The sequence below is a fragment of the Perca fluviatilis genome, chromosome 21 (genome assembly GCF_010015445.1).
Source record: "Perca fluviatilis chromosome 21, GENO_Pfluv_1.0, whole genome shotgun sequence".
NCBI lineage: Eukaryota > Metazoa > Chordata > Actinopteri > Perciformes > Percidae > Perca > Perca fluviatilis.
The window spans coordinates 19,868,796-19,892,911 of NC_053132.1; the positions used below are offsets into that span (position 1 = coordinate 19,868,796).

General features: G+C 42.4%; 1 protein-coding gene across 1 annotated transcript in view; it reads left to right on the forward strand.

Annotated features, from left to right (window-relative positions):
• Window positions 1–24,116, forward strand: part of fam20cb (FAM20C golgi associated secretory pathway kinase b) — a 52,243-nt gene that overhangs the window by 19,636 nt on the left and 8,491 nt on the right. Inside the window, exon 4 of the mRNA XM_039788941.1 lies at window positions 22,805–22,897. Coding sequence (XP_039644875.1) covers window positions 22,805–22,897 — 93 coding nt within the window. The remainder of the gene's footprint in view (window positions 1–22,804; window positions 22,898–24,116) is intronic.

Here is a 24,116-nt window from a genome sequence, read left to right on the forward strand (position 1 = left end):
CGAACAACTCAAGCAGGCAGACCACTTAAACATGCAGCGTTCACTATCCAGAACACTCCCTCTCCTACGTAGAAGAGCACAACTCATAATTTATTAGTCAGTCTGAAGAGAGGCTTTCACGTCTGTCACACCGTCCGTGTAAGGAAACATTAAAAGCAGTTTGTTTGAGCTCTTAGCCGATATTCACTCCTTTATTCTGTAGTGCAGTAATGGAAGAGCTGCAGTTAAATGCAACAGACTTAAGGCATTTTAAATATGCAAATTAACATTGGTCTTCTTTTTTGACCATGTTTATTTTATTCCCTGAATTAAATGTGCATGCATCTGCCATGGTGTGTACGTCATTAGGAGATGTTGCTAGCTACAACTAAGGAACTAAGCTTGTCAGTTTGTGTCTCCATGGCCGGTTGGCTGCTGCATTTTTCTCCCTCTTCACTCGCACAGTTTCTTTGTGTAGATCTGATCCACTTTCTGTTTCGGAGACGTGAAAACTGCCGTTCAAGTCTGTCTTAAAAAGAGACTTGAAAAAAATGAGGACCTATCCTTTAATATCTTAAAGGTGTCAGCGTGATCACACTCTGCCATCGGCTCATTCATTCAGCACCTTTCATCTTCCTTTGCTTCTCATCCTTTTTTTCTTGCTTTTGGCATGTTTTATTTCCTCTTTCCCCTCACTACTTCTTTTCTAACTCTCCCAAGGCCATTTCCTATTTTTCTCCGTCCCTTTTCTCTCCCCGTCACTCCTTTTCACCATCACTCCTTCTTCCTCCAGCCACACCTCTCAATCTCTGGTCTTAGGAGAATAGAAAGCGAGAGGAGAGCTCTGCTCCCCACGATAACATCTCTGGGCTCTCATTTTCTCCTGATATGATATGAGTGATTCACGCTGACTTTACTCCGTCCCTTTCCTCCCCTCCTTTGAGTTTATTCCCTCTACTTACTCTTGCAGCCCTCCCTGGAAAATCTGAATCTGACGTTTATCGTTCCTCCTCTCGCAAAACTTGTTTTTCCCTGCTCATAAAGCCTCCCAGACAGTCCTTATAAATGCTTAACAAGGTCATTTTTGTATTGTACTTTTCAGCCGCGTCCATCCGTTGGGCTTCCTCTTTTATTTGTGAGGTTATAATGGTGCTGCAATAAAAAAAAAAAAGAAGAGGTTGGTTCCTCTGAGGTTTGAGGAATACGAGGCAGCCTTTCCCTTCATTTATTGCTCTTATGAAACAGAAGAACTGACTCATGGTGTTCGTGAGGTCTGATAAAGTTTGTTGCTTGTATGTTTTGTGGTTAAATCTCCTGGATACCTTCCTCATTCCATCTCAGTGCTTTGGTTTCTCCATTCACCCCTCTCTCCCTCTCTCTTCATCTCTCTCTTGTTTTTCCCCGTGGATATTTTTCTCCAGTTTGGAGCCTCTGTGACCTTGCCATACTAGTCCTATAGCTCCAGGGTTTCCCTATGTGTATTTATAGTTTATTTATAGGCGCAGATCTGTGTTCTGTCTGCTTATCAACAGCCACCGTGTACCCCACCCACCAATTTACCAGACACAGCCCTTGGATTTCAGGACACCACAGGCCCTGGCTGCAGTCGCTCACAGCTCGCCAGACCTTGATGCCAATCCTCCCTCTCTCTTTCATTCGCTGCTTTTTACTAAAGTGTATCCCAAATCCCTTGATTTGTGTCGCTGAGTCGTGTTCTTTTTTTTCACCACCCAGTTTGTATTATTTCTTTCTTTTACCGTCTCCCTTTCTCTCCACTAACCCACTTTTGGGGGGTTTCTCTTCATAGCTCTAAGACTCTGAGGCCCTCGCTGCCCCTCGGTGGTTCTCTCCAGAAACGACAGAAGAATACTCAAACGCTCCTCTCCTCTGTTCTTCTTGTCATGTGTGTATTACTTTAGCTATGAGGCGTGAACTGTGATCCGCAAGAGATTTGTGTGTCATAAATCAGACGTGCTAGTCGCCTTACTGGAGCATGTTGCCAAATCCCATCAGTGCACATTTTTTACACAAGCCGTGTTGCTGCTTTTACAACAACATGTGAGTCAAAAGTGGCGACACGCAGAAGCACACAAGTTGGATCCTGTTACAGTGGCATGCCAGCAAACTGTATAATTAGACTAATTGTCTCAGCAATAAATTTCAATCCAGACATGAAAGAATTTGGGGGGGGGGGGTTTACGTTACTAATTACTCACGCCGGGACATGACATATGTTTAATGCCTGATGCAGTGGTGGGTCATTATAAGCCAGCTTTGATTAAAGTAAAACTTACAAGTTGATGCACAGTTAAATGAAATTGTGCGCAGCAGCCACATGATTAAAAAAAAGAAGCACCTAGTTTGTAGTGTGACTCAGAGATACTGTACAGAGAGAGAGAGAGAGAGGGTGAGAGGGCGAGTGGGATGGAGACAACGTGGGAGGCAGACATGATGAAGCGCTGCCCAGCAGAATGAGCCACTTCAACTGGATTTAATGGGACGTTGCTAACGGATGTATGAATGGTTTATCTTCTCATGTCTAATTCAGCTCCGCTCTGTCCTCATTGTCAGCCATTCAGAATGAGGCGAGGCAGGAAAATCCTTTCATCCCATCCTAATGACTTTTATATACAGTATAGTTTCAACATAGACACGTACTTGACATATTATACTTCCCACAATCAGGTTGGTGAAGTCTTCATCAAAATGGACAACTTATTGCATAAAACAAGCGCATTTGAAAAAACAAAAAATCAATTCATATGAATGCAGTTGGTGTTATACCAAACATTTTAAAGTAACTGTTTGAAGATCGACACCACTCTCATGTCTGTACGCTAAATATGAAGCAAGAGCAAAGAAGCCATTAGCTTATCTTAAAGACTGGAAACGAGGGGAAACAGCTAGCCTGGCTCTGTCCAAAGGTAACTCTAAAGCTAACTAATTAACAAACCAAAATGTAACTACAGCAAGTTGTTTTTTTACGGGCAGTTACGTGGTGTAACTGTCAACCCTAAGCATTAGAGGTGTTGGAAGGGGGACTTTTTTTAGCTTTGGACATCGGTTTCCTCGTTTCTGTTGTTTATGCTAAGCTAAGCTAAGATAACCATCTCCTGGCTGATCTTTCGATCCGGTGCCAATTTCGATACCTCAGTTTCGATACCGGTTCCTAACGATACTTTTTTCGATACCATAGGTTTTAAAATCCATTTCAACATCAACAAAAATCCATTAAACACAAAACTTTTATTTTTCACCTTTAGTAATTAATTAATTAGACATGGCACTGATCTCGTCTTTGCTTGGACATTTTCCCTCTTGCTGCCAGTGTGAAGGGATTGACACTTTCTGGTATTGTCTTCCTATTCCTAACATCAGGGTGGACCGGTGCAGAGGCTAATGTGAATGGGGAAATAGACAGAGCTAACGCTATAGCAACCGACTAGCAGCACAAGCTAACATACATAAAGTGGTAGTCAATGTTATGGGGATGCATTCGGTTTAAGTAGTGAAATTACACTTATCTGTCAAGTATTTCTAAAATGTGTAACCTTAACGTTACGTTGGAAAAACAAAGATGTTGCCTGGTCAAAGAATAACATTAAAGCTCCTAGGTAACGTTACATCGCAACGCAGAGTTGCATCCACACATTCAAACCACTCGCGTTAGCGTAAACAATTACTTTAACTTCTGTTCGCTAAAAAAGGTTATCTTTCTGACCTACAATCACAGAAATGCCAGATGATGTTGAAGGGGGCGGGTTTGACTGCGAGGAGGTGAAAGGCTCCTCTAGTTCCATCTTTTTACCGTTGAATACCGTGCAACTTTCTGCTTTAATATTGATCCCGTGCATGGTCAAGTGCTTCATTAAATTGGTGGTTAGCACATATGTTGCACTTTGCTGACTCTGCATCCACTTTTATAAAGTGTAGCCACACTTTAGACCTCTTTGGCATTGTAAAACTATGCGGTAGAACACATGAGGAAAAAACAACTACACTTGTGTCGTGTGACTGCGAGTATTTTCAGAAATCCTCCCCGTCACATGGTGGTGGACAGCCAATCGCCGGCGACTTTAGGTCCTTACATGCAAGTATGCTACAGGCTCACACAGACGCAGCCTCTTCGGCTTTTGGAACCGAAATTTGGCACGGAAAGATAAATCATTTTTCGGTACTCAGAGTTTTTCTGAGTATCGACAGTTTTTGACTTTTCATGCTGACAGTTCTTCAGTTTTTTTAATACTCAAGAACAGAAATTAAATTGTAATTTTGTACCAGTGTTGCCTTATTATTCTTATTAGAAAATGTTGAGAGATGACTTAATACTGCTGCAGCCAAATAGACTTTTCTGTATGTAATACATTAATATACAGCCATGGTCTAAGATGGGCTGAGTTTATGGTGATTAAAAGATAGCCCCATTTGTCTCTAAACAAGCACTCTTAACAAATCACTACTCTTACCATCACCAGGATCTCTTTTTTTTATTTCTTTCAAGACCAAAGCCACAGGAAATGAGGAAAATCCATTAGCTGGGTGGTTTTAGCCGTCTTGCCCCCCCAAACACTGTACTTCAGTAGAGTGGAAGCGTAGTCCTGCCCTGTGGGCCTGCTGCATGACAAGGGCAGAGGAAATGGCCAGGCATTAATGGCAGCTTTGATTACTCTCCTGTCACTAATGTAGCCAACATGAAAGACAAGAAGAGAAGAGGGATGACTTCAGCCCCAATCAGAGGCAATCTGATGGCATCTACATGTAGCTGGACCATTTTGAGCACGAAGAAAGGCTCAGGGGGGGGCATGTGCAGATGATCCAATCACCACATACCTCCAAGCACAGAACTCTCATCTGTAGATCTGGATAATGGTTAGTCACTAGGAAGGTTACAGTATCTTCGCTCTCATCTCTGTCCTTCCTCCACCCTCTAAAGCCAGAAGGATTGCTGTGCTACTGTTTGTTATAGGTTGTTGCTTGCAGCTTGAGCAGCGGAGATGCATTGCATGAAGCTACACATGGTTGTAGACACACTGGGTGTGGCAGCTATAGTCATAAAGTACAATGTGCTCTAAGACAGTGTGTTCAGAGTCCGTTTCATGTTGAATGTGTTCTCACAATTGAAAGAGTTTCCACTGTTCAGATGCGTAGAGGGGTGGTGATGGCGCAGTGGATGTGACACCTGCCTTTAGTATGGGAGGCTTGGGTTCGATTCCCACTGCAATACATCTATGAATGTGTTCCTGAGCAGGACGCTTAACCCCTAGTTGCTCCAGAGGCGTGCGGTGCGACCTCTGGCATATATAGCAATTGTAAATTGCTTTGGATAAAAGCGTCCGCTAAATGACATGTAATGTAAACAAGACACATGGTATCTATTGGGAGCATAATGCGTCATGGAAATAGAATATTTGACTTGGTGCTTTTTGATGGTATATGTATCAAATATGAGAATTTTGAGATTGTGGCCATAGCTAACAAAATCTTCTGCTTTTGGCCGGGCTGGTATCAGCTTGACCGATGTGCCCAATAATGCAATTTTCGTAATACTAAATCATAATAAATTGGTTTTTTTTTTAATCTTAAGAAAAAAATTGTTTTGGGGGAAAAAAAAGGGGGAACTTTTTTTTTTTTTTTGTGAGCCTGCCAGTTGACCCTCTAAAGTCATAAATGTGTAGCTGCTCAATTACTTTTTTAAATTTTAATAATCAGTTAATCATTAAAGTCATAATCCAAGCTCCAAGTTTTCAAAAGTGAGATTGTATTGCTTTTCTTGGTCTTACATTGTAGTTAATTAAATAGTTTGCATTTTGGACTGTTGGTCGGACAAAACAGGATATTTCATGACATCACCTTGGGCTCTGGGATATTGCGATGGACATTTTTTTTTTTTTTTACAGCTTTAAACTTTATTAATCGAATAATTGAGAAAATAATCATAAATTGCAGCCATGCATAATGAATGAAAAGAAAAAAAGTATTTTTTTGGATTAGAGTTCTTTCTTTGCATCAATCTGCAATGTCATTTATCAACTCAACAAATGTGGTACTTTGTCTCTGCCCACTGAGATTAATCTCCGCCAATGAGATTAGCTCTGCCTCCAGAGAGGCTCTGGCTCCTTTAAATGTTTGGAAAACCAAATTTCCAATTTGGCACATCCATGTCCCCAAGGGCAGTGGTGTGTCATAGAAAACCTGATAATGTACTCAAAGTGCAGACATGTTGTTATCCACCCAGTTCACAATGGGAGTCTGTGCCCAGTGGAGCCATTTGTGTGTCAACCTGAGTAATATATGTAAGCGCAGTATGGCAGCCTGTACTGTTCCTGCCTGCACATAAAAACATAGAGGTGCATACAAACTACTGAGAGAAAGTAGTAAAGTAGTAGTAGTAAACTAGACTGTTAAATGATTCAATTTAAAGGAAATTATTTAAATTCAAATGGTTTGAGTCAGTCCATTTTGAAAAAATAAATATAATAGAATATTTTAAAAAATTGCACTAGACTCCATATTTATGTGAAAATACACCCATCTTATCGGTTGCAAATTATTGCTGCAATGGAGAAGAACACTCTAATTGACGTGCTGCAATTTGCCTTATTTGCCCAAATTATTAATGCTGGCGGGAAATCTTCTCAGCATGCAGGATTGATGAATGAGAACTCAAGAGCAAAATGCAAAGCTGTCTCCTAATAAATATCAGCAAGCGAGCTGAGTTTGTAGGAGATGGAGCTGGACTCAGCAAAGATGTCCGAACCTGCTGGGAAGAGAATTATCCTTTTGGAGTTCAAGTTTAATTTTCATGGCACCCATTTTATATCAAAACTTGGATGATTATGACACAGACGGGTTTTTTTTTTTTTCACTTATGTTTCCTAATTTGAACTTTTTATGACTTCTTTATCGCTGTTTTGAATTAAACCACATTTAAGAAACAGACATTTTAAGCCATATATGCGGGCCTGTAAATGCATTTTAAATGACCTTAAGCACGTTATGAAAAAGTTAATAATGTGAGACAGGGCCCTGGTGCACTATAAACTATTAAAGCACACGGTGTCACGCTGCTGAGCTGATTAACCCCGGTGTGAGGTTCTGTGCCATGTACCAGCGTTGATCGGCCATGTCCAGCTGTTTCCAAGCCATCAGACTGCTCTGGCCTCGGCCTCTCTCCTGGGGAAACACACGCACACACACACACACACTCACACTATTTATTGCCTGTGCACGTCTGCAGCGTGTGTGCTTGTGCCTTTAAGCTGTTAGATTTAGAAAAGTCAGCTCCCCAACGTGTGTGTGTGTTTGTGTGTGTGTGTGTGTGTGTGTGTGTGTGTGTGTGTAAGACAGCTGGTAGCCTGTGTGTGTGTGTGTGTGTGTGTCTGTGTATGATTTTAAATTGTCCACCTGCTCACTCAGCATCAAACCTCACTGGAAATAGCATTTCCTGCACTACTAGTCTCTCCCTCTCTTCTCCTCTTGCCTGCTCCCCAGTCCCAGATGTGGATGTGACTCACCTGGGTGCTCTTTCTCTGTGCCTGGAAGTTCATTTAGTGTCAGCAGCGTTATTGGCTGGAGTCTGCACAATGGCAGCAACATACAGTATGTCTGCGAGACCGCCGCACTCCTCTGGAAATGAATCGTCTCTCAACGGAAACATTGGCGCCATTCTCTCCTCCTTTCATTCCCTCCTCATAATTCTATTAGCACGTCCTATTCAGGAACGGCCTGATAAGTCAGCGGCACAATGAAGCGGCCGCGATGGAGTGCTTCTTCTGGGGTTTGGATGGCGCTTGCATGTATGATGTTTCAGAGAGCCGGGGCTTTGTTCTCTGTAGTGTAGCAGAAACTGCTGCTGCTGCTGCTACAGTAAGCTGCAGTCTATCAGCTCAGAGAGACGATGAGCTTAGGAATGGCCTGTGTCTTTGCTGGGTATTTTCAATGCCACAAATGGCACGCATAACGTGTGACACCAAAATAAACTTGCATACACATAAATGAGCAAACCTAGAGATGTGTGTGTGTGTGTGTGTGTGTGTGTGTGTGTGTGTGTGTGTGTGTGTGTGTGTGTGTGTGTGTGTGTGTGTGTGTGTGTGTGTGTGTGTGTGTGTGTGTGTGTGTGTGTGTGTGCGCTAAGGAGGGAAAGTTGCAGATTTTCAACCCTTCTGAAGTCGTCCAGCAGAGTTTTACCGGTAGGTAAACGTGGACATCAGGGTACTGGCGCCATTCATCTGCATGTATAGCGGTACAAAATTGACAGACTTTCCCTTAAGTTACCAGCTAATGCTAGTTTTAGGTGTCCAAAATGTTCCAATTAACTTTGATGAAGTAAAAACACACAGAACACCCCAAAACACCCCAAAACAAGTTTACTGCTATTTTGGATACGCATTGCTAAGCCTCTATCATGACTGACAGGTTGGCATGTAGCCACACCCTAAAGCATCCCCTGCTTTATCGTCAATTTTAAAATTAATGGGACCATCATTTGCTAAATGAACATCATGCTGTATTGAAGAAGACTTAAAACTAGCGATTGAGACAATAAACTCATTACGCAAATGTTTACTAGTAGGACTAGTCAATTTCTCATAGACTTCTATGCAAGCCGGCTTTTTTTGCAACCAGTGGAGTATAGTCCCTTGCTGGAAATTAGATGGAATACTGGTTTAAGGAACTTCTGTATTGGCTTCACTTTTCAGACCCGAAAGCTCCGTCTATTATTTTTACAGTCTATGATTAAAACATAATTGCATGTCTTGTCGCAGGCACATATTTTAAAATTTCTATTTTAAAGAAAACATTCTGCCCCTCCTCTTTCCTGCCTCCTCTCATGAGTGCTGCTGTCGTGTTGCTGTTTCTTCCTCCCTTCTCCTCTCTTCTTCTTCCTGCATTGTGTCCATCAGAATGTAAGAACGGTTAATGCCAGGCCTTGTTGGTAATGCCTCCTAATAAATCCATTGCACGCTGTGAGACCAAAAGGTGATGGGATTGAGGGAAGGAAGAAGAGAGAGTGCGACGAGGAGGAGGGCCGGGCATGAATAATGAAAAGCAGCAGAACTGTCCCATCAGGCCCAGCGACACCCCGGCATCCTCCTGTGCTGTTTTGGTTACAGGCAGATGAGGGCTGCGCGTGCAGAAGGAGAGGGAGATAGAAGAAGAATGGCCTGAGACATGGATGGATGTGTGCTACGTGCTTTGAGTGCTAAGGGCAGGAGCTGAGGAGGGCAGAGCAGCTGATAATTAGCTGTAATTGTTGTTCAGGGAGGGAGGGAATAAAAGGCAATTGGTTTGGGTTTCATCTCAGGTGCTTCTCTGTTTATGTCGAAGAGTTGTTCCTGTTCTCTGCTGTGTTTGCTTGAAATGATTTGATGTTATATTTCATGTGATGCCAGCAATATCGAAAAAGTCTGTGGCTACGTTGACATTTCTACGTTTTGGTTTTCAAGCAGAGTTTTGAGCACACAAGTGTTTTTAGCTCCAGTAGAAGAACTATCAGCCCCATACCGCATATCTCATGAACATTCTGGTGTACTGGGCATGCGCGTGCTATAGGGTAAACAAGAGGCATGTTGCCATGGTAACGTTAGTAGCTTAGTCTCAGAGAACGAGACGTCACGAGCCAATCACGCGGCGAAAGTTTGGCATCAGTGTCGTGCTGCCAAAGGTCTCCGTTTGCGGCCGTTGAGACTGCAACACAACCCCGGAGGCGATATTACGAATCCCACTATGGCCACGCCAAGACCCGCCCTTCAATAGCGTTCACACACTACTATTGGCCAGGCGTCCATGCTTACATGTACAGGTCCTATCCCCTGACCAATCCCCTAACCTTAACCACTCGAGGTGAAATGCCTAACCCCAACCAATCAGGCTGCTTCGTAGGGCGTGTCTTGGCGTGGCCATACTGGGATTCGTAATTTTGCACCTTGGAGATTCCAAAGTCAAACAGGGTCGGAAGTGTTTTCAAATGTCTCTGGTTTAGGGGCCAATTTAAACCAAATTGTAGCAAAGTAAATGTAGCCTGTGTGTGAGTGTAAGTGCAATTTCATAGAAGGTGATGTCACCAGGTGTCTAAACAACAGTTTTCTATATTATATGACAATCGAATGCCACACATTCTAATATTTAAGAAGATGGAACCATCAAAATGCTGATTCATCTTCTGTCGACCGACCGACTGATCGATTCATCGTTTCAGCTCTATGTATTTATTATGTCATATAGCTTTTCATTCATGATATGCTTACCAAAGTAGTTTATCAGGTACAGTACAGTAGATAGGGCTGTATGAGTGGTTGTTAATAGATCCTATATTAGAGATGTGAAAATTAAACATGTAGACCCCCCCCCCTACAAAAACACATACTGTGGTCAGTCTGCAAAAACTTCAGTTCTCTTAAATTGTTAGCCAAATTTCACCCATGCTCTTGCAGTTGGCTAGAACAAAATCACCTCTAAAATGTAAAGCCAGTGTCCTCATCAGACCAGTCAGTGTAAAATGTAAAATTGAAATGCCAAGTCTGTTTTTAACCACCATCGTCTCGATGTGTCGCCCTACATGTTTTCTCACAAATGGACAAATAATGTAGGAGCTTTTAAAGTCTCAGTGAGGCTTAATAATATATGTGACGTACTGTATATAATTATCAGAAGGATTTCCTTCCTTAGATTTGATTAGGTTGCTCAAAAGTGCTTGCTGCATGGCTTAGCGATTAGTGAGATACGTGTCATTTAGCATTGACAAATGCATTTAATAAAATAAATGGTAATAAAAAAAATGTTTGACTGGGATCCAAACACGTGCAAGCTATATGCTATCCAATGATGTGCTATGTTAGTCACCAAAATCACATTTGATTGGATAAAGCTATGTATACGCCCCAGAGTTCAAGATGAGCCCTCCAAAATATGTTTTATTCTGTTTTTATAAGAAAAAGGGGATTGTGAGATTATATTTGGCATATAACGTAGGATAACTGAACAATTAAGACAAGGATACGGGGGGCAGAAAGAAAAGGTGAAATCAAGACTTAAAGTGAGAGAAAGAACGGCCATGAAGGAGCTGTAAAGCAGCAGCTCTGTATGTAGTTACATAAAAGCCAGGGCCATACGCTTTTTGTTGTTGCACGCTGGAGAGGAAAGCTCAGTGTAGGTGATTGAGCTCATATGATGGAGAAAATTGCAGTGTAGTTGAACACAGCAGGCCAGTTACACAAAGTGAGGAAAGCTCTCAGTGAGGCTCGCTTTTAAGGTTTAAGCTTCTTAAAGGCCCAGTGTGTAACGTTTTTAGTTGTTCATTATCAAAATCTGTGTTGCCTATTCACAAACTTGTCCTATTTCATGAATATTTACCACCACCATCAATTCCGAGTATTCCTATTGGCTTGGAATTTTATATTTGCATTTGCAACAGTAGAATATTAGAGCGACTATTTTTGGGGATTGGATCTGTCGCTCTCCGAGCTCTGCAGGGCTTGTAAATTGATGCTGAATTCTTTGATGTAATAAACTTTTATAATCAAGAACAGTGTCAAGCGGATTTCTTATCAACACATCGTCGCAGCATTGTAGATCGGATACCACACATGAACTGGGGTAGACGCTCCATATTCATGCGCCATCTTGAAATACGTTAGCCGGTAAGGGACATACAGGACATACTGCTCCGCCTTTCGCGTTTTTGCTGTCCCATGATAAACTCACAGGTGCTGCTAATGCTGCTAATGGGTATCGTAGCTTCCCGGGCCCGGCAAGTTTGAAGAAGGAAACATGTATTTAAAAATCCAAATCTTCTTCTTCGCCCAGAAAAAGAAAAAGGATATTGAAAAGAGCAAGAGACCGACAGAGACAGAAAAAAGCGTGAAGGCTACCGTAGCTGTAATACGTACTTTGAACTGCGTGGCGCGAGAGAGTTGATTGCGATATATGATCTCAACGCTAGATGGGAGAAATTCCCACACATTCAACCTTTAATGAGAATTATTAGTTATAATTATTAGAATTATTCAGACATACATCTTGATAGAATATATCAACCACCAAATATAAATATTATATATAATATAATATATATAACCACAAAGTATAAAGATAGTGTTTTTCTTACAAGATGAGGGACAGAAAAGAAAGCTCCTGAAAGCAGCATTGCATTTTGGTCATCCAGACATTTTTTCCCATTAGTGTTGACGTGTTCTATATCTGACCTTTAACCCCCAAGCCGTTAACCTGCATGTCATTATAACATACAATAGCAATCTTTTTTTTTCTAACCATACCTATCCACCGAGCCACACAGTTACATGGATGAGCTGCTCAATTCCAATTACATTGAGGTGATTGCAACGTCATCACAAAGCACGACTGCACACATACACACACACACACACACAGACACACACAGACACACACACACGCGCGCGCGCGTTGGAGAGTAAGAGTGGCTGGCTATTGTAGACGCAAGGAGAATTCAGAGAGGCTACATCAATCTTGTCATCAAAAATCAACATGCTTGTTAGTCTGTGTGTTTGTGTGTGTGTGTGTGTGTATGCGTGGGCTTGGCTGCGACTGTGTGTGTGTGTGTTTAGAAATGAGATTCACCTTTTGGTCTGAGCGAGGTTTTACTGGACTGTGGGTCGATAGATCAATGTTGAGTGGAAGGCACACACTCAGCACAGCCGGAATAGCCCTGGAAAGGCCACAGCAATCAGTCTTAGCCCAGCCTGTCCCCTAATCATCCAGTAGAGATTCTTATTCTGAATGGAGGCTATTTTTACAAACTGGCACTTGAAGCACTTCCAATAAAGTCAAATATGCAGCAATTACAGTTGTGGATAATTAAGTGTGATGACGCATTCACTGTCTGTCGTAAACCATGATTGTGCATTGCTGCTGTTTGACACTCCTTTGTTGTTTACCACTAGAACATATGATGGCAGCAGGTCCGACTTTAAATGAATGTAACGATACTCAAGGCAGCAGATCTCAGTGTTTGAGTTAAACCTAAACGAGCACAGCCAATACCACAGAGTGCTAGCTGGCAAGCTTGAATGGCAAATAAATAACCCAGATCAAAACATGTCTAGCATTCATCAAGGGAGTGAGGCCTTATAATAACACGGTAGCAGCTTTCTCTCCACCACTGAGGTTGAACTCAAACAATCGGATTGTTTCTGCCTCAGAGAAAAGCTTGTTTAACCAAAGGTCTGCATTATAGAACGGTCTTACTTACTGTACTTCCTTTTCAACTGCAGTATCAGTCATCTGAAATTGTTGTTATTGCAGCTGTAATTGTAGTCATCATTTAGGAACATTTGGTTGGTGGTTATTGTGAAAAAAAAAAGTAATGAATCACTTTAAGCTAACTGTGTCATTTCAGTTCGAGTACAGTCTCATCCACTAGGGCGTTGGCCAACCCGGACGGTAGCATCGCCTTGGATTTTTGCAGAAAATAAGCTCTGTGGCAAAAAAAATAAATAAAAGGGTTTGATGATACTTACACGTTTTGTTCCGCAAGATAATCTTCACAAATGAACACCACTCTTAGGATTTTTGAAGTGCAAATGCAATGGACAGAGGTTAGGCTGTAAACAAACTACACCATGGTCGCAGGACTTCAACGTCACCACTACCAAGCTGACGGTGACGTTTAATGAGTCCGACAACCTCTGCCACTAGTTTTACTACATTTAAATACGAGTGGGGTATTTACGTCTTTTTATGTCGTAGAACAAAACATGAAAATCTTCAAAGCTTGTGTTAACCACAGACCTTATTTCAAACATCTAACCAAAAACCCATTAAAGAAACTTCAAGACGAGGGAACTGGAAACCTTATTTTAGAATACTGAATACTTTTTTTCAAATTCTGAATCAAAAGAAGTACAGTTGTAACTGTTTCCTTAAAAGGAATTGGGAGTGAAAATCATCAACCTGCACTGTAGAAGCCTTGACCTACAAAAATCAAATCACAGTAAAAATCTCAGATTTATTCAAACTGTGCCAACCATAACTGCTGTATTGTCTTATTTTCTCCCATTTGCTCATTTTAAGATATACGAAAGTTATACCCATGCACAATACATATTTCAAAGGCATAATTCAGCTCTCTATAGCTACATTCACAGTCCATACAATTGTATAGCATAATGTGATTATTTGGTCAATGTGCAGCCATGCGTGCTGCACTCCTTAGCAGCTCTGATGGTGGCACGCAGCTCTTCATTGATGCTGTTCGTTTATAGCTGAATGAACGGTGCAGATTAAGGATCATCTTTTATGCCATACGGGGAAATTCATCATCTCCCCTTCCCACTCGCCGAGGCACACACATGTGTAATCCACCTCTGCTTTAGAAATGGAGATTAGAAAAACAGTTCAGTTGTCCTCTTATATGGCTTATATGGGAATCCAATGATGCATGTTTACATTTCGGTTAAGAGACTCAGTTGAAATCTTCAGAACGTTTTTATCGTGCCTTCATGTGTCATTTCTTGGTTTGGTGCATGGAAAATGGGATTTCATCTCCTGTGGGAAACTCTGTAATATTTGAATGGCTAAGCAGAGAAATGTTCTTGTCTCTTTAACATCCATCCATCCATCCATCCATCCATCCATCCATCCATCCATCCATCCATCCATCCATCCATCCATCCATCCATCCATCCATGTCTCACTCTGTTCAACCCTCCAAGTAAAGGGATGGCATTAGGCGTTTTGTAATGCTTACTGTAATTGCGTTTTAATCCAAGACAATTTAATTAACTTCCCGGTTTCCTGCTGGCTTTAATGCATTTGAAATGAAATGTGATTGGAAGTTTCCTAGGAAATATTCCATCACTAGAAGGACGACTCCTGGAAGTGCCTCGCTGATTGTCTTCTCTCATGTAGAAGAGATGCTGTGCTCAGTCCACCCAGTCAAACCACGAGAAACAGATTCCAAAAAGAAAGTAACAGCATCAGGCCTGGCATGCTCCTATTTATTCTGAGCGGTAGATCTAGACGTAGAGAGAAGGAGACAGTGAGACGTAGAGGGGTTGAGGTGTTTTTTTTTCCTACAGAGATCGTAAGGAAGATAGAGATGAGAGGTGGCGCCATATTAGGACTTTTACTGTTGGGACGAGGCGTCCTGCTGCAGTATATCTGTCTCAGATTATGTTGAGATGACGGCTTGATTTTTGTGGCCTGTTTATCTGCAACGGATATTAACAGGCCGAAAGACAACAGCTCAGGCAGCGGGAGAGAAAGAGGAGGCTGGATGTGTGTGTGTGTTTACATGCTTGTATGTAGGAGTGCCTCTCCATAAAGGATTAATGCAAAGAGTAATGGCACACACATTTCACCTTTCTGTCCCTTGTCTCTTGCCGTCATCTAAAAAGCCTCTCAATAACAATCTAGTTGAACGTCCTTCTTCCAACGTCTCCCTGTTCCTCCATCTCCCTCACAGCCAACACTCTTCATGGTGTCTTGCCTCGCGCTAAACCACTAATAGCTGTGTTTTGCTCAATGATTTGCATTTAGGAATTATTCTTTACTGAAGCACATGCCTCTTTGAAGTGCCTCCAGATTAAAAAAAAACAATAATAAGTCTGTTGTGTTGTGAAGGCATTGGCTATTTATTCAGGATGCCTTCATTTACATGGTTCTGCCCCCGAGGACTCGGAGGCTGAACTTGAAAAAGGATGTAGTTTCTTTTTAAAATCCTCTCCGCTGCATAAATCATTGTGTTGACATTATCTTTATTCATACACATTGTGATGTATGTGAATCATGGTTATGTCCATGAATTGGTCTCAGAAGCAGGGTGCAATTAACATGAATACGTAACTGTTGTCCATGTAGAATTTCTAGAAGGCCGTAACTGTGGTTTTTAAAACGGGTGTGTTTGGTTGTGTGTGTGTGTGTGTGTGTGTGTGTGTGTGTGTATTGTAGTTGTCAGTATCCTAGTTCTCTATACTTTCATCACTTGTCAGTGTGTGTATGTGAGAATGTGTGTCTGTGTTGTCTATATATTCCTATTTGTGGCTCTCTCCTGTGTCTATCCTAATCTGTCTCCCTAATGTGTGTGTGTGTGTGTGCATGCACCTACCTGTGTGTGTGTGTGTGTGTGTGTGTGTGTGTGTGTGTGTGTGTGTGTGTGTGTGTGTGTGTGTGTGTGTGTGTGTGTGTGTGTGTATGTGTATGCACCTACCTGTGTGTGTGTGTGTGTGTGTGTGTGTGTGTGTGTGTGTGTGTGTGTGTGTGTGTGTGTGTGTGTGTGTGTGTGTGTGTGTCAAAGAAAGAGAGAGAGCTTTGCTGGAAGGAAACAGCTGTCTCTCTGTATGTCAGGCCTGGCATCTGAAGGGGTAAGGGAGTAAAGGAGGAGAAGGAGGAGGAGAAGGAGGAGGATGGATGGCACTGCAGTGCCCAGGGAGCTATGACAGCCATCACACTACTTAGAAACTGCGACACACATAGGCTAACCCAAACCACACACACACACACACACCTGGATCACGGTGTGAAGGTTGTTTTGAGAGCCCCTGGGTGTTTGTTGTGTGCTAGTTAAAATCCTTGAGTGTTTTTCTTTTCTTTCCCCATTATGGATGCATGCACACTACAGTTTAAAGGCAGAGGCTGATGGTTTCAATATTACGTGTTTTTCTTTCTTTCAGATTCAAATTTTCGTTTTTGAAAAAGCCTTTGAAACAACCATCATTGCTCAGCTAAACTCTTTGTTGTGTTGAGTGTTGGAGGATATATTACTGTAGGCATCTAATGAAGAATTACTTTGCAATAGGCAATAATCAATTAAGCATTTAAAGGATATGATTTTGGTTTTAATGGAATATTTAATGGAAAGGATGTTGTGATGTTGCTGTGGTCAGGGAGGAGCCTTCACTAACCCTTCACTTCAGCAGATAACAGCTGGCTGATAACCAACAAGAAAAGTTTCTTTCTTTCTTTCTGTATTTCCTTCCTTCTTTCTTTTCTTTTTTTCATCTTTGCTTTCTTCCTTCCTTCTTCCTTTTCTTTTTCACTCTTTATTCTTTTCCTATCTCCCTCTTTCTTTTTCCTGCTTACTTTCCTCGCTTTATTTTTCCTTCTTTCTTTCTGTGCCCATCCTTTCGCAGTCAAAAACTAGGTGCCACCTCCGTGTACCATCAACAGATCACTTACTCCTAAGTAAAACGCCTGTCTCATGTGCTGTGAAGGGCTTTTTTTCTCAATTTATTAAATGTCAATGCTCAAAAGGTCAGCCTTCACGTGCGTGAGATAAAACAATACACCGCCTCCTCTCATCTCCAGTCTCCCTGTGGTTTTTTATTTCTTTTTTTTTTGTTGACCCATGGATGGGATTCGCTATCTTACCCTCTCATGCATTCAATGCTCAACTGCCTCCTAACAGCTCATCACCCGTCTGTTGAGGTTTTAAACAACTATTTCAAACTGCTGTGTGTGTGTGTTGTATGTATATGTCTGTCTGTGTGTGTACAGTATGACCCTATATTTGTGTATGGGTATAGCCGTGTAAGTTTTGCGTGTATGTGCGAGCGTGCACTCTTTGCCATGCCCGTGGGTTTGACGGATGATGTGTGACAAGTGTGTGGAGTCAGCCCTTTGGTGGGAACCCGCTGGGGCTGGAAGATGCCCTTGTCCTTCTATATTTTACAGCGTATCTTTTTAGTCCTCCAGTGTGCACGCTGTGGCCTGTACTGTAGCTATAGGCTTATGGTGATCGATTGGCATCTTGACTTTGAAACTAGATAAATCTCTCCCCCATGCTTCGCCCAACTGCACTGTTGCCACGCTGATGCTTTTTAATTCATCACCTTGGATATTCACTCTTATTGTAAATTCAAAGGAAACATGTTGACGTCTTGTTTCCATAATTCAGCTCATATGAAACAGAATACTGGAGAAAGATACTGGAGCGCGAGTGAGGATTATTCAAAAGTAAGCAGGTTGGACCGTGAACAAGATGAAAAGAGAATGAAAATAATATTCAGTTTCAGGAATTCGCAGTGAAATGCTTCATGCGTAATGCTGAGCTGTCACAACTTTTAGATTCTTCATAATGGATAACTTGTAGCCACTGGGACACAACACTGAAAAAAAGAGACACATGGGATGTGAGCACCCAGAAGTGCTCAAATAAAGAAGCATTTTGTACATATTTAGAGTTTTGTTGAATATGTATAATTTGACATGAAAACGCTAGCAAGGTGAACAAGTCGCTACGCTTTTACGTCACACGTTGGTGGATGAAATTACTGTAAGCAGCACCAATATGGAGCACCAGTTCACTACTACTCAGCCTATGAAAAATAGGTGAATCATTTTTTTTTTCTGTGGCTCTGGAGGAGCTTCCTAAAATCTGAAAATTACTCTGATGACATCATCAAGGCAATCTGGGTTTAGGTTTGAAGACTACACATCTTTAACAGGAAGCCTGGCTAACAAACGGGCATGGAGTTTGAAAGACATGGGTATTTTCCAGGCAGGGGAAGTCTTATAAAAGCTTTTTTGTTGCATTATGGGAAATGTAGTATCTTGCCTTTTTGGAGCTTGACCAAAATAAGGGACAATACGAAGTGCCTCTTGACAATTTTTCACCACTTTTTTAATCTGCCTAAAGCCTCCCAGCTTTGTAAAAAATGAATTCTAAATGGCTGGAGTAACTAAACTTCAATACCCAGAAATCCTGCACCGAACTGCACACAGCAGACTCGTGCTACAGGTTTACCATCCTAGTTGATCTGTGATGGTTGTGATGGAAAGGGACAAGACAGCTTCGCTGTGTAGGAGTATATCTTTCACTTCCAACTCATCACTGAAGGCAGGAAAGTGACCAACGCCAGATGTTTATTTATTTATTTAGTGTATTTGTATTTGCAGCTTGAGGCAAAATACCTTTTTCTTTTTTATTTGATGTCAATAACAGAGCAAAAGGAAATGCCTCTTTCTTATTTTCCCTCCCTCCTTCCTCTCTCTCTCTCTTCTCTCTCTCTCTCTCTCTCTCTCTCTCTCTCTCTCTCTCTCTCTTCTGCTGGTGTTGTAGAGGTCAGCTATGCACTGTATGCACAGGTAGATTTTCCAGATGCAGCGCTCTCATTCACTCTTATATTCTCACACTGCTGTGAGTTCACTGCTAGACCTCCGCTGCCCCAATGGCTGCTGGGGCCCCTCGGAGCGTGGAGAGGAGCCAAGAAACTGTCTGGCCACCCAGTGTAAACTATGTGTTTACAGCAAGGCCAGGGTCACACTGGGCATGCTCGACTCAGTACGTCTCACCTATTGCCGATGATAAAGGATCTGATGTCGGCGTAGACAGCTGGCTATAGTGGCGCCACCGAACCCTAAAAAACACACTATTTCTTCTGTGCTTACATACAGTAACAGCATTTGGCAGTTCTACTACGCCTTGCTGAGGAGGAAAATAAATGTATGCTTCTTTTGGCAGCCTGGTGAAATATATCTACTTATCATTCAGCATAAATCATCTGTGATTTGTAAATATTTTAAAGGTTAAGCTTGACCAGGCGGTCCAATGTGAAAGGGACGAGTAGCTCTTGAGCAACCAGCATCTTTGCCCTCCTCTCGGTTTTCTCTGAGCTCAGTGAATACTGTGTACTCAAACATTTATAGACTTTATAATGTGGTCATACATTTATGTATGTTTCGCCCTGCCATACGTTGGCGGCGCAGCTTCCTCGCAAAAACATGCCTCTAACGGTTTGCTTGATCAGAAGACGCTCAGATTTGGATGAACACAGGTGCTGCTGTTAGAGGATTCAGACATAATGTTACGAAACGCATAACAGCTGCTTATTTGTTCGTTTAAAGAACACTAAGTGGCGTCTTCTGTAGTTTGTCCTCTTTACTGTCGCTGGCTATCCTCCCCATTTAACTCCAGTGCCTTTGTCACTTCCCCGGTTTTTAGTTCCCCGTCAGTTTAGAGGGGGGCGTCGTGCCATGCTCTAAATAACTTGATTGACATTTGAATTGGATGTGGATCATGGTAATTATCCAGCCTTCCTGCTTCTTGGCTGGCATGCAGTGAGAGGAGAGCGTCGGTGCAGCCGGGCCACAGGCAAAGAAATTTGTCTAAAATGCAAACGCATGCTTGTATTCACATGCTCTTCACTCATATTAGCATTCACTGACTCACAGAAAAGCAGTGACACATAACATGCACGCCTCATTGAGTTGTGTTCTGGTGCGTATTGGAGCTTAAGAATAGAAGCATGAATAAAGCAGCTTACTGTGGTGTCCTCCCCTATAGAGACAGCAATGTAGTAGGACTATGTGAAGTATGCTTTTGGATTTCTTTAAGGCTGAACAGCCATGAATCATTGCACCAGGATATTTGCTCATGCTTATTCTCCAAGAAATCTCCATGACGACGCTCCAGTACGGTCATTAAAAGCTGGCAAGTTAGAGATCCAATATTAGACCATTTTTCTGTGGTACGTTAATATAACTGCAAGTTTTTTATCTAATGACTGGAAACAGGAGGAAACGGTTAGCATGGATCTGTTCGAAGGCGACAATATCTGTCCAGCACCTCTAAAGTTCGCTTTATTACTGTAAAAGTCTCCACTGGTTGCCTGGCAACTTCAAGGTGACTACAAGACTCAAGAAAGTCCCTGCGCTCGCTAAGAAATAGTCCAACACATAACATAAGAAGATTTAAAAAACGATCCTTGGATAAAAAAAAGAAAAGTCATGATTTGCGGCTGTTAGTACTAATGCAAAAATGATCACTGAACAAAAAAAGGTATTAGGGTATTTATGTGAATATGGGCTAAAGGATTTGTTACCTTTGGACAGAGCCAGGCTAGCTGTTTCCAGTCTTTATGCCAAGCTAAGCTAACCCACTTTAGGCAGTTGCTTCATATTTAGCGTACAGACATGAGAGTGGTATCGATCTTCTTCTCCAACTCTCGGCAAGAAAGCTAATTTGTGTATTTACCAACATGTCAAAGTATTCCTTCAGAGATGCCATAGACCAGCCATCGTCAACTGGACAGAAAAACATGTTTTAATGGCGAGTGAAGAGCTTCTTAAACATGGTGTTTTTAACCTTTCAAGTATTTCATCAGTATCATTATTGTCTCCAAATAGCTTCACTGCGTTATTCGCCCAGGACTACTTTCCTTATACTGTTTCTGACAGGAAATAACTTCAGGCCCTGCCTTAGCACAACTGTCCCCTTCGATTAAACAGTTGTAGTCACTTCACATGCTGGACTGAATGATACTGTTCCTGTTGTTGGGGCTGAGCTGCACTGGTGTAAAATAGGCACTTCTCCCTGCTTTCAAAGGCAGTATCATTTTTCCTTGATATGGAAGGAGAGCTGTGTCCCTGAAGCAAGGCTGTCCAGGAGAAGAGAGCGATACAACCAACAGACGGTGCTCGGCCTTTACCGCCAATGACCGTGTGGAAGTGAGGGATGAGCAGAATATAATTTGGTGTTTACTTTTGGTCAAACTTCCACCCATCTGCATGTGGCTGTCTGTCAAATGCTTGCAGGGAGATCGGGGATGGAGAAAGGTGAGAGAAATACAGATAAAGAGAGGAGTAAATTGGGGGAATTTTTAGTGGATGAGTGTGTTTCTGGGCTCCATGTTGGGTTAGTTAATGACTGGTGCATATGTCAGCCACGCAGCTGTGGAGTTACAATCAGCCAGCCAGCTGAGGAATGGAGCGACGGATGGAACGGAGAGGGAGAGAGAATGAGAGAGAGAGAGGCACACAGATATAAAGTATTAAGAGGAAAGCAGAGAAAACAGTTCTGCGTGAGGGAGAGCGGAGAAGCAGAGGAGGTGAGATAGAGGGTTTTTGAGCGAAATAAACAGAGAGAGGCATCCGGAGGGAATAGACAGAGAAGGAGAGAAAGAGAAGTTGCCAAGATAGTTTCCATTCTTCTCATCCTCCGTCAACTAGCTGAAGCAGAAATGGCAGAGGCTGCAGTCCAAATAATTACACTCAGCTGCCTTCCTGGAAAGTATTTACTGTTGTCAATAAAAAAAAAGAGAAGGCAGTGTGTATAAAAGGAAAAATAACTCAAATCTACAAAGATAGCAATTTGATGACAGAATTCACTGCCGCTCTTGCATTTTATCAAAGACATATTTTCTAAACGCCGCACCATCTCAGGGACTCTTCTCGCCTCCACTTCCTTTGACTTCGCCTCTTCACCCCGGTATGTCCTGTCTGTCCTGCCCCATCCTGGCCGTCCTCCATCAGCTCCGGGATTTAAGCCTTTAAGAGCCTCTTTTCCCTTCAGTAAGAGCTTTAAGGCAGAATGTGTGTGGAAAGCAGTTTTTTGGGTAAGGATCAGAGCTGGACAGAAATAGGTACAGATCGAGTACAGGAGTGGGCGCTTCAGGAGGAAGTCTCTGACCTCCGATTGTCCCCGCTTCTTGTTGCCCCACAAAACACCCCCAGTAACTCTGAGCAAGGGCCTTTTTGTGAGGCAAGGACACAAGTTTATTGTGTCTCGGTTATTGCTCACAAACGCTGTTCGCAGTATTAGGTACACAGGTGTAAAGCCGAAGTGGTTTATCACCTCTGCAGTGAGACATCTTCTTAAGTTGTGTTGAAGACATGGATTGGTTTAAATCCAATGCACCTATATATCAATGTGTACCCAGCAAACACTGTCTGTATATAGTATGTCGTCTTGCGTACCTGCTACCTGCTTTGTTCTGTAAAATTAGCTCTATTAATATGTTGCATTGTCAGGTTAACGCTGAACATTTTGCATATTGCTGACTGTCAAAACCTCGGCTTTGCCTGACAGTTAAACCTGACCGCTATGCTTTGTTTCCTTGTGATTCTGCAGGCAGACCCGGGAGCAGGAGACCCCACCAGACTTCTTCTATTTCTCTGACTTTGAAAGACACAACGCCGAGATCGCTGCCTTTCATCTGGACAAGTAAGTCAACATTGTGCCGGTCTCATGGATGTGTGGTACATGATATCTGGGACATCACGTTGCCATGTCATCTGCCTGCCCCCAACTGAAGGGGTAAAGAATTTTGTAAATAATTTCAATAATACCCTTTAAAAGTGTGAGCTGGGCTACTCTGGGTTTCAAAAATGGTTGTTTTGCATCGATTTCAGAGCCATTTTTCAGGTGAACAAACCTCTACAGTGCTGCTTTTTGGTTACAACTTTAGTATTTTAGAATTGCACTCATATATAACACTGCTGGACTCTTTTTAAGAATCAAAATTGATGCAGTAGAAGCAGAGATATAATCTTTATTCCACACAATCTTCTTCTTTGTCAAAGCCTGGTGGCTACATTACCCTCAGGGGCAGCAGTGGATGTCTGATCCAGATACGGCCCCGACACTACAAACATTTCAACTAAATAAAGGCCCCCAAAAAAACAAAAATCTGATGTTCTTGAATGTGCTTTAACTCCTTCAAGCCCAAGTGCTTCTTTCAATCCTCAAGGCCCACTGTCCTGCAGGTTTGTGTTCCTCCCTGATTGCTAATTTGCTTCTCCTCGTGTCAGCTCATTAACCACCCGGGAGGAACAAAAACCTGCAGAATGCCAGGCCAGAACTGGGTACCTTTTTGTGATATAGTCGAGCTTTAATGTGATAAGATAATGTGTTTGGAAGGTCCTCCTTAAGTATAGCAACACAGATCCATGTGTGTGAATGCAGGCAGGACTGCAGGCATACCCGTTTCTCTTGTGAGCATTAACATCCTCCATGCACTCCACATTTTCTCTGCGCTTGTTTGTACATGTGCTTCTCCTTTTCACCGTTTCTGACCCTCAGAAACTCTTCTCTTTCAAAGACAGCGAGCAGTGTGAGCCCGTACAGTAGAGGCTGCGAGCTCAGAGAGGCCATGAGTCATAGAGGATGAATGCCGCCCTCCCGCTGCTAGCATCTGACTGAACAATGACTGCAGCCTCCTTGCTTAGCTAACCACCACGCTCTCTGACTTCACTGCCTTTACAAGGCTAACCCTTTACGGCCGGTCGGCCTGCCCCAGAGACTTTAATGAAATGAGAAAACCTCATGAGGCTCTCTGATCGACCAGAAAAAGAGATGAGTTTTAGTGCCGGTGTTGCTATTAAAGTCGAGCTGACATCACTGTGGATGTGTGTGTTATTAGGAGCAGAGGGCTTGTGTTGTA